At 44.1% G+C, this 18,960-nt stretch overlaps 1 protein-coding gene across 4 annotated transcripts in view; it reads right to left on the bottom strand.

The window, feature by feature from the left end:
• Nucleotides 1-18,646, bottom strand: part of ILDR1 (immunoglobulin like domain containing receptor 1) — a gene marked incomplete at both ends in the record, with an annotated part of 38,672 nt that extends 20,026 nt beyond the window's left edge. For 3 of the 4 annotated variants that reach the window (XM_082655163.1, XM_082655164.1, XM_082655162.1), the window contains 4 exons: nt 105-224; nt 3,554-3,703; nt 5,091-5,261; nt 18,592-18,646. In XM_082655163.1, coding sequence (XP_082511289.1) covers nt 105-224; nt 3,554-3,703; nt 5,091-5,261; nt 18,592-18,646 — 496 coding nt within the window. The remainder of the gene's footprint in view (nt 1-104; nt 225-3,553; nt 3,704-5,090; nt 5,262-18,591) is intronic. The other variant, XM_082655165.1, reaches the window with a different exon arrangement.
• Between the last annotated feature and the right edge of the window lie 314 nt (nt 18,647-18,960).

Raw genomic sequence — 18,960 nt, 5'->3', positions numbered from 1 at the left:
CCAACAACAATAACCTAGGCTTGCGTGTTTCTGTTTTTCTTTTTTTTCTGTATGTAAAAGTGTCACAGCGGGGTGGCCGAATAGAAAGCTCCAGGAGCACTTACGCAGGACAATGAGCTTCACTTCCTTATCTGGGTCTCCTGACGTGTCCCCTGGAGCCTCAATGGTGCAATAATACACTCCATGGTCCCACCACATCACTTCATTAATCACAAGATCTGCTCCTGCAACAGGGGAGGGGAAGGTGCCAGTGGTTAAAGGAGAGGGATCTGATCTATGGTCGCTTCAAGTCCCCAGCATTGTACTTCCACATCCCAAGAGGGCCTCTCATAGTTCAGAGAAAGGCCTCAATTCCTTCGTTTGAGACTCTCTTCTTTCTCCAAACAATATAAAGGTGGCAGAACTTACCATTCATTGAGTCCTACTAGGTACCTTGAAAGGATTTGGGATACATCACCTCATTTACTTCCCAAAACAACTCTAAGTGGGTGAGGTAGAGATTACCGGCTATCTCCCAATGTCTATTCTCCCCTTCTCTCATGATCATAGAAGTTTTGGTCATGTACATGGCCATCCAGAATAAAATCACTATTTCCCATCCTCATTTACAGATGGACATGGACATGTGACTCAGTTCTGGTGGACACAATATAAGCAGAAGTGTCACATGATGGCTCCCAGGAACTTTTTTAAAAACAGTTTAGGAACTTCTTTGCCCCTTTCTTCTTCAACTCTGTTATCTGGAAAGCAAATGTGATGGCTGCCATCTTGGACCATGAGGAAGGAGATGACATTCTTGGTGAGCTGGAAGGAACTTGGGTACCTGAGGACATAATGGAACAGACCCACCACACTAGTTCTTGTCTGTCTACCTCCAAATTTATACATGAGCGGAAATAAACTTCTTTATTGTTTAAGTCACTAATATTTGGGGCTTTTGCTTACTTGCAATCAAACTTAATCCTGATACAGTGGGTAGGATTATTAGCTGCATTTCAGATGAGGAAACTAGGACTAGAGGAAGCTAGAACAGAGAGAGGTAACAGAGGTAGGTTCAAACTCATGTCTCTGCCCCAAAGCTGGTTCCCTTAACCACCAAGCTCTACCGTCCTCTCCTAACTGGGTGGAAAACTCCACAGCCTGGATTCCTCACAAGCTGGAAACACATACTTCTGAATCTTGAAAGGATAGGTGAGATGAACTTGAATAATAAGTAAGGATGAAATGCCAATATTTTAAGAGTAAAGCTTACTCAAGAAAAGTATTTCAGTTTTCATGAGCACCAAGCATCTACCCCATTAAGATAGGTGAATGTTATGTTCACATTTAGTAAATGTCACAAATGTTCACTAAAGACCTTTTGTGGGTCCAGCACTATATCAGACTCTATGGAAGGTCAAACAAGACCTATCTCTGTCCTCAAAGCGCTTAAAGTCCAGTCAAAGGCATCAGGGCAGCTCCCACGTCCCTGCTACTTCAGCCACAGTAAGTACCAGAGGACACCTTCAAATTCTTAAAGACCTCAGTTAAAGACTTGCTCCTGCTCAGCTGGCAGTCGTAGCTGCAATTCTTTATTATCTCTTTGTCAAGAAATATTTACTGAGGAAATGAAACAAACATGCAAGGTCACGCACCATTGGAGCTAACTTCGACTTCTGTTTCCTTCTCTTTCTACGTCAATCCCTACGGTTTTTTCCTACCCCATGATTTTCCAAACCCACTGCCTTTCCCAGAAACAAGCTTGCCCCAGACTTGGAAGAATGGTGAAAGTGCTTAGGAAGAAATTCCCCCTCCAAGGTTAATGTGTGTTATAAATCTGCCCCAATTTTATTAGAGGCATAAGGATTATTTCAGGGATGTCAGAGTAATGAGGACATTCAGATATGTTAATATTTTAAATTATCCAAGAACTGATTTGACAGGGTCTTCTCAAATGATGCAAACACAGGCATAAAAGTATCAGAAAACAAGGGCTCCAAGAAGTCACAACAAGCCTGAGGTTAAAAATTAAGACCAAGGGGAAATACCGTTTTCCCATGGGAGTAAGAAGGAGGCAGAGTTTGACCCAAACGTGGTTGGGAGGGGAAGTAGTAGACAGTGCTGCGCAAAATTAGAAAAAAAGACGGCAAATCAGGGACTATCCCCTATGGGCACTTTCATCCTTCAAAAACTGTAAAGGAGACTTTAAACTTTGAGGTCAGATCGGAGCTAATTCTGTGGGCTCTGGAGAAAGCAGAGTCACCCTGAACCTCTGAGGATGCACCTAGAAACTGGAAAAGGATAGATGTTCCCTAAGGCTGAGCATTCAAGGGTTGACTTGGGAAGGTCTGAGGTTGAATGTAAATGGATCAGACTTATGTATTATAGCCAAAGTATTATACACAAAGGTGGAAGCAATTTTTAAACTGGCTTGATCTACCTCAACAGTCATAGAATATTCACTGATTTCCTCACATTGTTGCTAAGAGTACCCTGAGTGGCCTTCTAGGTGTATTCTCCCACTTTTTTTTTTTTTCACTTTCAACCAGCCAATATTTATGTAACACTGCACATAAAGCTCATTGAAATACGCTCTGAATTCTGTGCCAATAATCCATTGCAGCAGTCCTGGATTATAAGACAGGAATGTGGGGCACTGACCCATCCATTCAAAAGTGTTGAGTGATCATAATTGAAGTTTACTGCACACTTAATGTTTGCTAAGTGCTTTATACGTATTATCTCACTTAATCTTGACAACTCTCTATGAGATACGTACTACGGCAAGTCCCATCTTACAGAAATTGAGGCTAAAAAAAATGGAAGGGACTTGCCCAAGTTCACACACCCTGTAAGTGCAGAACGGGGACCAACACCTGAGTCTGACTCCATAGCCGGGGCTGACCACTACTCTCTGTACTCCCACAAAGAATGCATATGCTTTAGACATAGCTCTCAGATATCACATTTGATACTCACTTTGGTGTGGGGAGACAGAGGCCATTATGCCCATCTTTCAGATGTGGCAACAGAGGCCAGAGAAAAGAATGGATCTGCTGCTGGTCACTAAGCAAGGGAGTGGAAGCATGGGGGCACCCACCCTGTCTTTTGATTCTAAGCACAATGCTCTTTCCTCTACCAATGGAGGGTGAGGGTCTAAGGTGGCCATCTACTTGGAAACCCCTATTTCCTTAGATTTGGGCAACAGAAGTAGCCAGAGGGGAACTCAGGGGCCTGGGGTTCGAGCAGGCCCTGAGAACAATCTGTGGAAGGAATCAAGGGAGCCTGAGCCACACGTTAGACCTGCATCTTGGAAAAGCAAAGGAAATCACCCACTCCCTGACCTTTAGCCAAAGCTGTAGGATGTCTTCTTGCCTGAGACCAGCTTCCAGGGTAATGACTTCAGATGGTATATAGCACATTCTGTGTATTTGGCACTTTCCTCAAAAAATGAAAGTGACGAAGTAGACCATCAGGCAGCAGAAAAAAAGGGGAAATCCCCACAATGACTCAGACCTCTGGGCCTGGTCTATACACCTCTCCACCCCCAGTTCCCTGCTGCCTCCACACTCACGGTTCTGGATGGTGATCTTGCGCTGCCGGTAATCCACCCCCAGCACGGGCTCGTTCTGCCCCCGCCTCTGGGCCACGATGCGCACCTCCCGCTGGCTGTCATTGCAGTCATTGGATGGGTCCTGGCCCAGGGATAAAGCCGCCTGGTATGCTGGGGAAAGAGTACATACCTACGTCACACAGCAGTGGGGAATTCCCATGAAGAAAGGTGCCCTTAGTGGTTTCTGGAGCAATGAATGTTCTCAATTTTTCCCGAGCCTATGCATCCCCACGAAGATTCTGGAGTGGGGATCTGAGATTCTGCATTTCTAATGAGTTCCCAGGTGACACCAATGACCCACACTTTGAGCAGCAAGACTCCAGACCCCTCTAATAGGCCATCATTTCCAAATCCTGACTGCATCCCCATCTCCCCCCCCCCCCAGTTTCCCTTGCCTCATTTTCAAAGTCACTCCAGAATCTGCTCCCATATGGTTCATCCACCTGCCCTCACAATAAAAGTTTTGAGAGCTGTTAAATCTGCTGATGATAAATGCCTACTAGCCGGTCCCTCCTACCTTCCCACTTAATGCAGGCATTTTAAGAGTAACCCCCAGGAAACAATGCCTCAATTTAGAGAGGGGTGTTTTGGGGACAATGTCAGGCTCTGTGGGTGGCTCAGACAGTTAGGTTTTGGAGTTCATATTGTAAGATATTAGGGCTAAAAAAGGTAAAGCTGATGTCTCCCCTTGCTTTTCCTCATCTCAGGAAGCTCAGTTCCTTCCTGTGAACAGGGTATCTACTTCTATTCTCCGAATTTCTAATGGTTAACTGTCCCAGGCTGGTGGTGGGGATCAGGGTTCCTTTGTTTCTTGAGAGAGGCAGAGGTGGGCAGCTAGGGAAGAGCTTTGGTTCCAGACAGCAGGACTGACGTGAGTAGGGCAGCTGTTACTGAGAGGCAGGACTTGGCTAAGCATGGGGAGAGCTGCACAGCACTCAGGGATGTCCAACAATGAACAGGCTGCCTGTGGCCAGGGAGCTCTCCAGCACTGAGAGTGTTTAGTCCACAGAGGACTGACTGTCCACCAGGAAGGCTGGCTCTAGAAGGGAGTGTGGCAGTGGGCGGGAGGCTCACAAGGGACCACTCCTCATGCGTCATTGGGGGGCGGGTAGGAGTCTTCTTGTCTGCGTTCGGAGGAGGTGGGGGTGATGAGAGGCAGACCTACATCCTCATCTTAGCGCATGGGTGGGCAACCAGGAATGAACTAGGAGTCACAACTTGCTCTGCCTTTTATTTAAAGTCTAAGCTGCCTTCATTTATTTTAGAACAAGGTGAGACATAAATTTTAAAATAAATAAATATTATGTGACCCTGAATAAGTTATTTCATCTACCTGGCCTCCGTTTGTTTATCTATAAAACGAGGGGACAGTATTAAGTGATCTTTCTGGCTTCTTCTCACTATAAGGATTTGTGATCCTAAATAATTCCTACACCCTAATGGCGGTACTTCACAGAAGGACTCCGGGAGAGCAGGGGGGAGGGATGAGGGCACTCACATGCAGAGTAGTAATCAAAGATGGGGTCCTTGCAGAAGGACTTGAAGCGCCACGTCACCACCACATCCTGGAGCTGGGCAGAGGTGGTGTAGTCACATTTGAGAACGACGGAGGCAAACAGGGTGACATAGCGCTCCGTGTGCTGGACTGTCACCAGCAAGGACACACACCCTGCAGCCAAGAGCAGGAGACAATGCTGAAGGCAGACCTTAGGTAGGTCTCTAAGGGGTGACCTACTTCTATTCATGGGGCAATAAAAGCATTGCACACAAGCAAACACACCGCCTGACTGGTTGGGAGCAGCTCACAAGCTGTCTGTGTTCTTACTTAGCCTGGGCAGGGTTGGGACGGAAACTGCACAGACACCCTGGAGGAGATGGAGGAGAAAAAGAGCAAAAACCATGACTCCCAAGGTGCTCCCAGTCCATAGGGAGTGATAACACATCCAACAATGATAAAGAAACGATATTAAAAGAAGGCCATGGGGCTTCCCTGATGGCGCAGTGGTTGAGAGTCTGCCTGCCGATGCAGGGGACACGGGTTCGAGCCCTGGTCTGGGAGGATCCCACATGCCGCGGAGCAACTGGGCCCGTGAGCCACAACTACTGAGCCTGCGCGTCTGGAGCCTGTGCTCCGCAACAAGAGAAGCCGTGACAGTGAGAGGCCCGCGCACTGCGATGAAGAGTGGCCCCCGCTTGCCACAACTAGAGAAAGCCCTCGCACAGAAATGAAGACCCAACACAGCAAAAATAAATTAATTAATTAATAAACTCCTACCCCCAACATCTTCTTTAAAAAAAAAAAAAAAAAAAGAAGGTCATGTATGTACTGGAGTGACTTTGCTAATATATATAATTTTTCATGTCACTTCTCTTCTTAAAATGTTTTCCCATTTCCCTAAGGATAAAGTTCAACCTCTGTACCCTGGCCTAGGAGGCCAGTCACGTCTGCCTTCAGCCTTTCTCTGTGGCCTCATCTCCCTTCATGCCCACCCCAACTTGGGGCTTCAGCCACTCTGGACTTGCCTCAGTCTTTCCCGTGCTAGGACTGCTGTCTTCCCCAGGTGCTCCCACATGCACATCTCTTGGCTGGAGCACTCTTCCACATCACCAGCTGCCACTCCACTCCCTTCACCAGGCTAAGTACTACTTCTTTCTTAGGTCTTCAGCTGCACCCTTACCTCCTCAAGAAGCCTCCTCTGACTACAAGTCTGGGAGAGGGGCTTTCCTCTGTTTTCCCAAAGTGCCTCATCCTACCCACAGGCAGAGCATTTCACACTTCTGGGGATGGCCTGTCTACTGTAGGCTCTGAGAAGGCCAACTGGGTTTGCCTCTGACTCACTGTTCAAACACAAGAGCCTCATACTGTGCCTGTCACCTCCTTGGCACCCAACAAATGTTTGTTGAATAAATGATAGAATGAATGACCAGTGAAACTTGGCAGTTCAACTGGTCGACATAAGCATAAAGAAAATAAAAAAATGATCAGACTGTGACAAATTTTATCACGAAAGACTTGAAGGAACTAACAATTTTTCTTTTTACTTTTTAAAAACTTTCTCCCCTTACCCTCCAAATCTACAGATATACTGAAAGCTCCAAGTGTGTGTTGATGAGGAACCAGGTGGCACAGAAATGTCAGGTGGGACTCTGACATGGTCAGAAGTCCACACATAACCAGCATCTTCAAATGTTCCTATGTCAATATGGACTCTAGGCCAAGTTATAGCGGCCTTCTCATAGGAGGTTTAGTGTAGAGCAGTAGTATTCAAACTTGAGCATGCACCACCGGGAGGACTCGTGACAGCCCAGATCACTGTCAGCAGGAGTTTCTAATTCAGTAGGACTTGGGTGGGACCCAAGAACTTATATTTCTAACAAATTTCCAGGAGTTGCTGATACTACTTTGATGGGTACCATACTTTGAGAACCACCGGTGTAGACTAGCTAAAGTAAACCCAGGCTTTGGACTCAGATACGACTGGGTTCAAATCAAACTGTACTACTCACTTGGACATTGGACAAGTTATTTACTCTCTCTGAGCTTGTGTTTCCTCAGCTATGAATGGAGATTATAATAGTACTAACCTAATCAGGTCCTTGCAAGAATGCAATGAGATAACCCACTCCTGGCACTTGGCATGGTACCTGGCAAGGTGCTGGCATATATGCTGCCATGTTAGTGACACTGTATGAGTTTTTTTTTCCTTTTTTCCCTAATTATGAGGGCCAAGGAGAAAGGGGTTCAAGCTGGGAGTCCCTCCAATAGAGTTCTCAGGTAGAGCTACCTTCATTTTGACTAACTCCCATAAACAAAATAAATACAGTCACCCCTGTTATAGAGCAGCTGGGTGAGCCTGGCTCAACGGCCAGAGCCACATGGTTCTGGGTCCTGCCTCGCCTTCTGGACACAACCCTCATAAGACAGCCACCATGGTTTGTGATGGCCACCAGCAGCCACTTTTCTCATGTCCACAGAGAGGTAGCAGAATGTTGCTTGGGACAGACTCTGGTCCCCAGAAATGACCTGAGCCATCTCCAGGGCTGGGCTGTAATGAGGATGTGCCAGTGACAGCCATGCTAGAGAGAGGGTCTGCAGCAGTGTGGGGGAGACCTGTGGGTGGGAAGCATCATGGAAGGAAGAGATTTAAGCTAGACCCTAAAACCCAAGTAGGATTAAGATGATACGTGAGGGCTTCCCTGGTGGCGCAGTGGTTGAGAGCCCGCCTGCCGAAGCAGGGGACACGGGTTCGTGCTCCGGTCCGGGAAGATCTCACATGCCGCGGAGTGGCTGGGCCCGTGAGCCATGGCCGCTGAGCCTGCGCATCCGGAGCCTGGGTTCCGCAACGGGAGAGGCCACAACAGTGAGAGGCCTGCGTACCGCAAAAAAAAAAAAAAAAAAAAAAAAAACATGATATGTGAAAAATAGGGAAAGGGCAGAGAGACTCATTGTGTCAGGATGGAAGAAAGGAGTGAGCAAAGGCCCTTATCAGGAAGGGGCAGTTCCTTGGAGAACCTGGAGGGAACCAACCCAGCTGGTGCCTCTGGCTTTATAGACAGAGGATAAATAAGGCGAGCTGGTTGTGGGGAGTAGGAAGTGGGGAGGTGGGGTGGAGTGTAAATTGCACTCCAGAGTCTATTTCCAGTTAATGGATAATCACTGAAGGCTTTCCTGAAGAAGAGTAATAAGGTGAAAGTGATGTTTTTAGGAAGATGGATAACTTCCTTATTTAGTTGTGAATGGAAAAAGAACATCACTTTGAAAATAAGCCTTGAGGAGTTTGGGGAAAATAGCTGCTGTCTCTACTAGCTGTAGTGTTCCTGGAAATCAGTCCAATCAGAATGGAAGAGCTAATGACTAGTATCTCAAGCCTAACAAGGATTATTTCATAATCTGATTTTTTATTTTTGCTTCTCCACCTTCACCACCTCTTTGGTTTTTTCCAGAACTGACCTGAAGTAGGCCTTGGAGATTTTACCCAACACAGCTTTAACTGCATACCAGAAGCAGCTACAGGTAAGATTTGACAATGAATAGGATGGCACTATTCACTACAGAAACACTAGCTTATTTTGTTCAGTAACACACATGGATTGGAATAGAGAGAAAAACATTGAATTGTGGTGTAAACAAAATCTTAGGTTCACAAAGCACTTTCAAATATTTTCATTTACTCCCTAAATATGAGCCCTGGGAGGAAACAAGTTGTGCCGGTGCATACACAGCAAATCTAGGATTGGATAAGGCAAGTGGCTTGACTGTGGTCATTCATTTTCTAAGGGGGTTGGAGCCAAGATTCTGCCCCTGAGCAGTCTCTTGCCACTCTACCTGGCTATTCTTTAAATAAAGGAAGATGTTTGGTATTCAATAGCTTGCAAATAATCAGAGCATGGGGCCAGGCTACATGAGCAATAATTAATAAACAACGGGCAGCAGTTACTCTAATACCGTGACTAATAAACTACATGTTCTTTATTTTGCTGAATGGTAATTCAATACAAATGACAGTTTATTCAAAGGACTCCAGTCAACATTATTTGTATAGAGGTGGAATATCTGCAGGGGGGTAGTGCAGGTTTGCTGGGAGTCAGAGAGGGTATTTGGTTGGAGCCAGAAGTTGCTCTGGGGTAGCTTTGAAGATGGCTGAATCTGACACCCTGAGGCAGAAGAATGGGGACAAGGGTGATCACCTTCATTACCAAATGCGCACTCAGCTTCTTTCCCATGAATGCTCTTGTTATGGACAAAGCACACGTGGGGTGACTTGACTCACCTTTACCAACGTCAGCACTGGCTTTGTTGCCTGGTATTTCTCTTTTATCCTCTCTTTAATTTCATGCCTTACGTGAACTTCAAGCCTTGAAATACGCCAGGTTCCCACATATCTGACAATATTGAACTCATTCACACTCCCTCCAGCGGTCTGTTGGCCCTACAGCATCCTGTACAGCTCCCAGACCTTCACCCCTCGCCCACCCTCACATGGAGAGTGGGGGAGAGTCTCAGGCCAAACGGTACCGAGCAACCAGCAAACCCTTCTCCCTTCTTCTCAGCTGTTGCTCTGGGTTTCAGCATCTACTGTGTACCAGGTGATGTACATACATCGTCTCTAATCCTCACAAAATTCCCTAGGGTGGGGTCAGCCCTGCTCATATCTGTGGGCAAAAGTTCAGAGACTGTAATAAACCAAGCCCTCTCAGCCTCGGGATTTGAACTCGGGTCTTGCTCACACCAAATCCAATCTTTCCCAAGAAGGCAAGCCTGACTTTCCAAGTAGAAGTCAGGCACTGGACTCTCAAAAAGCAGGAGGAATTTCCAGATTGGGAGGAAGAGAGAAGAAGTAGCAAGACAGACCATTTCAAAGGCAGAAACCTCCTATCTTTTCCTTTAGCCTCTAATTTCTCTGTAAAACTAACCACACTGGACACGCACACTACTAAGCAGGTAAAGTTTTCAAGAAGAGACTAAGGGCAGCAGAATCTGGGCTGAAAATATGAAGAGATTCAAAAAGATAAGTGTCCTGTTTATATGTGTCCTGGTTGCATCCTTGCTCTTTTAAACCTGGTACTACGGGCTTTCAAATTCTTAATTTTTCTTTCTGTTCTTAAATTCCCTTCATCCTGTGGCATCTCCTTCTCCCCAGTTCATCACCATCTAATTGCCTAGTTGTGTCTATAATTTTCTCCTGAAAACATGAATTCTGGAGACTGATTTTCTGAGTTCAAATTCTGCCTCCTCTCCCCTGCTCGCTAAAAGACCTGACAAGTTATTTCCAAACTACAGTTGTTTCTATATATGCAAAATTGGGATGATGATAATCCGTGCCTGATAGGGTAATAGTGAGGGTTAAATGAGATAAATATGTCCAGCATTTAGCAAAGAGCCTGGCACATAATAGACACTCAGTAAACAGTAGCTATTACTTGTATCATTTGTTCTTATCTTGCCCACTTCAAGAGGTTGAGAGCAATTGAGAACAGCATGCAAAAACATTTTGAATGAATTAAAATGATACAAATGTAAGCTATCATTACTGCCTTCTCTTTGCAAAATGAGTTAGTGCATTAAAAGCTTTTAAAGCTGCGTCTTACCTGGCAAACCCATTCACAGTTTGTCTCTGTGAAAGAGGAAGGGAGATCTGTAAGGGTGGAAAGGTAACTTCAGATGAGATAGCAGAGCTCATGGGAAGGAGGGAAGGAGAAGGGGATTCTCTGTTTCCCACCATGAGGTACTTTCCAAGACTACGCTGCTAAGCAGAGTGGGGACTACCATCCCGCGTTGAAGTGGAAGGTAAATATACCAATTAAAAAAAAGAGTATCTTTACAACTAAATGCCATGTGTTCCCAAATAGATGCAGATCTTTGCACATTTATTTATTCAGCCTGTCTTCCCTGTGTAGTATCAGAGTGGGCAAGATGTTTTATAGTTTCTAGAACATATTATCCATACAGTACAGGGATACAGATACAAAAGTTTTTTTTCCTTTTAAACTAAGAATCCTTTTCAGGGGACTGGATGGCATTTCCCCTCATTTCCACGTGAAAGGTCTTGCTTGGAAGGGAGTGGCAGGCAGGGAGGAGAGCAAGGTCTTTCCCAGCAAGGGGCAGTGGCCTAATGGTGCCTCCAATGGAAGGTCTTGATTCCTGTTTTTCAGGCACCGAGTCACCTCTGCTCCACTAATCAGGTTAACAAAAAGTACACAGGTTTAATCCTATCAGAGTTTATGTCAGGGCAAGCTATCTCCCCAAGTATATTTACCATCAGTATTTGTTACATTTCCTCAGATAACAGTGCAAACAGAAGAGGAATCAAGGGGAAGAGGGCCTGGCAATGCATGGACAAGAAGTAAGGGACGGAGAGAGCAAGGAGAGGAGAAAAGGGGAGAAAGAAGCAGGTTGGGGCCGGGGAGGAATTATGTCTACGTATTGCACGTTTAACAAAGGTCTGGGGGTGCTTCTCGACAGTTGTTAGGCTTGGGGTGGCAGAAGCCTATGACTACCCTCGGGAGGAAACTGGTAACTACTGAGCACTTCAGTGTTGGTCAGCATGGTATTGGGGGCTTCATTATGCAGTACGTAGTTTAACCTTGGCAAACCCCCATGAGATCAGCCTTATTTTTATCTCAATTTCATAGATGAGGAAAATCCTCAGGGAGATTAAGTAACCGGTTTGAAGCCACACAGCTAGTAAATAGCGAAACTAGATATAAGCGTATACCTCTAAAATCCCAAATCCTACAGTTTCCATTGTACCACCTGCCTTCTGGATAAGTTTCCTAATGGTGGAGGTTTAACCCTTTAAGAGACATTCACAAATTTATTTTAACCATTTTGTAGAGAAACCCCTTTCTTCCTTTTTTATTTATAAGATAAATAATAAGAAACTTCAAACAATAGAGAAGGGTATAAAGTAAAATGTTCATCCTTGCTCACTATGAACTCTACTCTCCAGAGGCACCATAATTTGGTGTCTACCCTCCACATCTTTTCCTACACGTTTTTTTTTATTAAAATTAATATTATGTACATTGACCTGCAACTTTGTTTTTTCTTCAAACTAATGAGATATCATTATATTCTATCTCAGTATATATTGATCTAAATTTTAGTGGCTGCATGAAAATTTGCTACATGGATGAACCATAATTTACCCATTTTTCTAATGATGGGCATTTAGGTTGTTTCTAATATTTCACTATTACAAACAATGCTGAAATAATTTGTCGAAATGAATACCTTTATATTATATAAAGTATCTCTTCACATGCATGCTTTTATTCTAGTAGGATGTATTTCTCAAAGAGAGAGTGCTGGGTCAAAGGGGATAAGACTTTTATATTTTAATAGATAATTCAGGAAAGAAATTTATATTCCCATCAACAGGGTGTGACACTCCCATGTTTCACCACAATCTTTCCAACAGGGGAAATATCAATCTTTAAAAATTTCTTGATAAACTACTAGGTGAAAAAAATAGCCCCTCAGGTGGTTTGAATTTAATATCCTTTGGTTATTAGGGGTAGAGGACAACAAGACCTGGTTGAGAGGCAGATGCTTGGGGTTTCCCAAAGCCAGACGCTCAGTGTCTGTGACTCAGTGACTCATCTGTGTCCCCACATGCTAATCTCAGAGCACATGCAAATTTAAGTCTCACCACAATGACAAATTTCTGTGTGCCCTGGGCCTTCAGGTCACTCATTCACTCATTTATTGAATACCTACTATGAGCCAGAAGCTGTTCCAGACGATGGGGGTAAAGTAGCTAATGAGAGAGACAAGGTCCCTGTACTCTTGGAACTTATACTCTTGGGGAAAGTCAACAATACATAAGTAAACGGATAAGCAAGGTACCTCTGGTCATGGCTAAGCTTTATAGGATGGCTTAGAAACTGGTAGAGTTTTGAATAACAAATCCTACTACTGTACAATAAGAGCCAAGAAGACACACGGGTCCAAATCCTCCTCATAGCTCTTCTTGGTTGTTTCAGAATCTAAATCAGACCCCAAATCTAAATCCTATTCCTTCTGTACAAACTTGGGCTTCTTCCCTATTTCCCATCTCAGTGAGTGGACAAGACTGAAAACTAGAAATCGTCCTTGACATCTCTTTCTTCCTCACTCCATATAAAGTCTATTATCAAATTGGGTTTATTTGTCTCCTAAGTATTTCTGGAATCTCTGTCTCTCCATCATCACCGTCACCCTAGCACAAGCTACCATCACTTCCAGCCTGGATACTGCTTCAGCTTAACTGGTACCTGCACATACTCTGGTTTTCCTCCGCGTGGATTTCACACCCGTCTCCCAACTCTTTCTCCTTAAATATCTCCAAAAGCTGTCCATTGTTCTTATGATAAATACAAAGCCTTCCACCATGACCCATGAGGCCATGCATATCTGGTCCTACCCATCCCCGGCCTCCTTTCCACCACACGTCCAGTGGCTTCCTCCTTTCAGTCACACTGATATTCTTGCCACCTCTCATTCTCACTGAGCTCCTATCCAGCAGCCTTGCACATGCTATTCATTTGTTTGGGATGATCACCCCTCAGCTCTCAATGTGAGCATCATTTCTCCAGGGAGGGCCTCCTGAATGAGCAAAATCCATCTATTATATGCTCTTGTGGTACCTTGTATCTCTTTCTCATAGTCCCTATCATAGTTGTATTTCTACATTTGCTTGTATTTCCTTTAGACCATAAGCACCATGGGGACCAAAGCCGTGTCTGCTTTTGTTTGAGAGTACGTCTGGCACATGGTGTGCATTAAACCTTTGCTGAATAAACAAACAAATAAATTCATACAAGACAGGCTAAGCTGCTTGGAACAAAGTTTAAGTGCTCTGAAAGTACAGAAAACAAATGGTTAAAGTCAACCATTTGTAATATGGCCAGACAAAAAGCAAGGAAGAAGGGTGTATGTTGGGGGGAGAGGGGGTGCAAGAGCACGCTCACAGTAGTGGAGACAAGGCTGCCCATGTTAGTGAGGCCATAATGAGTGAGGCTTGAATTCCAAAGAGCTTTAATCCACTCATATAAACTATGGGGATCTAGCAGACGTTCTTGGAGGACTCAAGTGAAGGTGGGAAAGATTAATCCAGGTAGGCTAACCTATCATCTGGGTAGAGGATGGTTGAAACTAGGCAGAGAGGTAGCAGGCCTAGAGGCAAGGAGATGGTTAAGATGCTGGGATTAAGCAATAGCACATGGTGATTAACTGGGTTTGGGAAATGAAGAAAGTGTAGAATGCTTTCCTCTGACCCCACCTTACCCTAAGATTTGTAGATTGGAAGATCCAGAAACGAGGACTGGAGAAAGACAAGACATGATCAGAGTCTTCCTAATTCTTAAAACACACAATCTTATTTCTCCCCTAAGGACTTCAAATAATGAAATAAAGTATTAGGCTGAAAGAAACTTAGGCAGACAGTACAGTAATTACCCAGCATCTCATCCCACTATACTGTTGTTGAGGCAAGAGGTTTAATAATTAACATCTGGTTATACCTCCAGGAGGTAGTCAATTTCTATTTCTACCAGGATTCAATTAGGCAAAACAAACCTGCTCCATGGTATGAAATAGGTGAAAGAGCAATGGACTAAGAGTGAGGACGCCAGGGTTCCCGTCGTCCCAGCTCTCAAACCAACTCCACTGTGTCAACTTGAGATGCCTGACTTCCCTGGACACAGATTTCCTTATCTGTAAAACTGGCTGGGAGGAGAAGACAAGGACTGGGAGGGATTTCTACTTGTGTTCGCAGAGCACTGGGGTTCTGGGAGGTACTTCAGGGAGCCTCACGGCAGGGGGGTGGGGGGCAAGAGAGGAGTCGAGTGGACAGTCCCCTATCCAACACCTGAGAAGCTCTACTTTTTACTATCTACTGTATCAGGGACCAAGATGTCATTAGGTTTTCAGTATGATCCCAACCTTCACCCCGACCACCAAGGGGAAGCTCCTGGTCTAGGATGCTAAGAATCTTGTCCCTTAGAAGTCAGCTGTCTGATTTCCTAAAGAATAATATAAGTTGATAGCTACGTGGATCTATAAGTTAACACCCCTCTAAGATCTTTTTAAATATTCACAAAAGCACAAACAACACACAACCTTTTAGAATTTGGCAGTGGGGGGGCGGGGGGTAGAATCTAAACTTTTATTCCAGGAATAAACTTTGAGATTGGATGAAGGTAACCAGAGCTATTAGCCAATAATGCAAAGAGCTATAGGAACTTACTTTAGCCTTATCTTAAGGCTCTGTTTTAAGCAGCAAATATCACTTGTGTGATAAAAAAAACTTCTTTCTTTTTAAGGAAAAACAGTTTGGAGAATTACACACACACAAAACCCTCTGACAATCCATCTCTCCACAGCTCCAAACATAAAGACTCTGGTAACTTCACAGGACTTCCTGACCTCAGAGGCTTCATCGAGGCCCCAAGCCACACCAACTAGCCAGTACCCACATCTGACATAATCTCTTTCCTGACCCACACTTCGCAACTGCAGAAACTTGGATGCTAATCAGAGAGCTGGGTTGACTTTTCTTTAGAAACAGAAGAGAACAAGGTGACAGACCAAAATGAATATGTTCTAATGCAGGGTTTTCCAAAGTTCATACCTCAGTTTGCAGTGGGTCTTGAGAATATCAACTTACTGGATTTTTCTATTTAATACTGTTAATTTGGGGATTACTTTCTATGAATTTAAATGTTATTAAAGTAATATTTAATGTTAATTTGTTATTCTTTTATCCAACATAGTAACTGGTTTTGTGTGTGTGTGTGTGTATACCTTTTGTTCATATTTTATAAATCTCATATATGTGTGTATATGTCACAATGTAAACTGTATTTCTTCCTGGACTTAGGATCTTTCCGTGTTCAGCATTCTTTGCTTCTAAAATGTGTCACGCAGGTAGGCTTCCATTTAACGAATGCCAGGCAAATACAGCAGTCTGTATTATTTGACCACCTCAGTATCCTGGCTACTCACACTGCATGGTTGGTTCATGAACACCTGGAGCTCCACTTTCTGAAGTCTGTCCATTTAGCAATTTGCTTACTTTAAGAATATACCCTTTAGCCACCAGAAAACTACTAGAGCTAATCAATGAATTTGGTAAAGTTGCAGGATACAAAATTAATGCACAGAAATCTCTTGCATTTCTATACACTAACCATGAAAGATCAGAAAGAGAAATTAAGGAGACAATCCCATTCACCATTGCAACAAAAAGAATAAAATACCTAGGAATAAACCTACCTAAGGAGGTAACAGACCTGTACTCAGAAAACTATAAGACACTGATGAAAGAAATCAAAGATGACACAAACAGAAGGAGAGATATACCATGTTCTTGGATTGGAAGAATCAATATTGTGAAAATGACTATACTGCCCAAAGCAATCTACAGATTCAATGCAATCCCTATCAAATTACCAGTGGCAGTTTTTACAGAACTGGAACAAAAAGTCTTAAAATTTGTATGGAGACACTGCCAAAGCAGTCTTCAGGGAAAAAAATGGAGCTGGAGGAATCAGACTCTCTGACTTCAGACTATACTACAAAGCTATAGTAATCAAGACAATATGATACTGGCACAAAAACAGAAATATAGATCAATGGAACAGGATAGAAAGCCCAGAGATAAACCCACACACCTATGGTCAACTAAATATGACAAAGGAGGCAAGGATATACAATGGAGAAAAGACAGTCTCTTCAATAAGTGGTGCTGGGAAAACTGGACAGCTACATGTAAAAGAATGAAATTAGAACACTCCCTAATACCATACACAAAAATAATCTCAAAATGGATTAAAGACTTAAATGTAAGACCAGACACTATAGAGCTCTTAGAGGAAAACATAGGCAGAACACTTTTTGACATAAATCACAGCAAGATCTTTTTTGACCCACCTCCTAGGGTAATGTAAATAAAAACAAAAATAAACACATGGGACCTAATGAAACTTAAAAGCTTTTGCACAGCAAAGGAAACTATAAACAAGATGAAAAGACAACCCTCAGAGTGGGAGAAAATATTTGCAAACGAATCAAAGGACAAAGGATTAATCTCTAAAATATATAAACAGTTCATGCAGCTCAATATTAGAATAACAAACAACCAATCCAAAAAAGTGCAGAAGACCTAAATAGACATTTCTCCAAAGAAGACATACAGCTGGCCAAGAAAAGCTGCTCAACATCACTAATTATTAGAGAAATGCAAACCAAAACTACAATGAGGTATCACCTCACACCGGTTAGAATGGGCATCATCAGAAAATCTACAAAGAACAAATGATGGAGGGGGTGTGAAGAAAAGGGAACCCTCTTGCACTGTTGGTAGGAATATAAATTGATACAGCCACTACGGAGAACAGTATGCAGGTTCCTTAAAAAACTAAAAATAAAATTACCATATGACACAGCAATCCCACTGCTGGGCATATACACAGAGAAAATGGTAATTCAGAAAGACACATGCACCCCAATGTTCATTGCAGCACTATTTACAGTAGCCAGGTCATGGAAGCAACCTAAATGCCCATCGACAGATGAATGTATAAAGAAGATGTGGTACATATATACAATGGAATATTACTCAGCATAAAAAGGAATGAAATTGGGTCATTTGTAGAGACGTGGATGGACCTAGAGACTGTCATACAGAGTGAAGTAAGTCAGAAAGAGAAAAACAAATATCATGCATTAACACGTATATGTAGAATCTAGAAAAATGGTATAGATGAACCGGTTTGCAAGGCAGAAATAGAGACACAGATGTAGAGAACAAACGTATGGACACCAAAGGGGGAAAAAGGGATGAATTGGGAGATTGGGATTGACATATATACACCAATATGTATAAAATAGATAACTAATAAGAACCTGCTGTATAAAAATAAAATTCAAAAAAAAAAGAATATACCCTTTGGTTATAATCATTGTGTTTGAAAAATGTTGAGCGTTCAATATTCTTTGTAAAAATAGAACAGCTTTTAAAACATCATGCTGGTGATTTAAGGATTGGGTTTTATACCCTAATGGGATTTTTGTCTGTAAGGCTTCTTTTATTATTCTTTTGACCTAGATGAGTGCTGGCTACAGAGTCCTAATTCTGAGGATGGGGTGCCCAGGGTCAGAAGTGGGAATTAGGAATTACAATTAGGAATTGTAAGAGTGGTGTTTCCGCCTCTATCAATTTGGCTTTAGAGACCAAGAAGTGCCTAAAGAGCAGGAGGAGAAGCCCAGAGGCTCCTGGCTTCTTCCTTAGTTGCACCTGTTTCGGAAGGGCCTAGGCTAATAAAAGAAGAAAACAACAGGTTCCCACAGACAGAAACTCGATTCAGTCCCCGCAACTCCTGGCGCCCGTGCCAAGAGCCACCTGAGCGCGGCCCGGGCCTCCGCTGTCCTGCCTGTGGCCAGCTCTGCAAGGCCAGGCAACAATGGCTTCCTCTCCCCTTGGGCCCCTGGTGGGACCCATTTTCCCACGGCTCACCTGCTGGGAGCCAGGTGAAGAGCAGCAGCCAAGGTGCGGGCAGCTCGGGGCTCATTCCGGCCCTCTCCGTTCCCTTTCAGCTCAGGGGCTCCAGGGACACTGTGTCTGTCTTCATCAGCGGCCGGTTCAGGGCGCACCACTTCTCCTAGGAATCCCCCCGCTTTCCGCTCACTGCGTGCGGCGCGGCGGGAGGACCGGTCCGGCTCCGCGGGCAGGTACCGCCCGGCTCCTGTCCACCTGGGAGCTCTCCGCGGCTCCGCCTCCCGCTCCGCGCGCCGCCGTTTCCTGCTCCGCCCCGGCCCTGGCCCGCGGCCACCTTTCCTGCCTGCCACCGCCCCGCCCAGGCAGGCTGCCAGGTGATTCTCCTCA

The sequence above is a fragment of the Grampus griseus genome, assembly GCF_964374135.1.
Source record: "Grampus griseus genome assembly, chromosome: 5".
NCBI lineage: Eukaryota > Metazoa > Chordata > Mammalia > Artiodactyla > Delphinidae > Grampus > Grampus griseus.
Note: the sequence above shows the minus strand (reverse complement) of the source record. Positions and strands in the feature narration are given on the sequence as shown.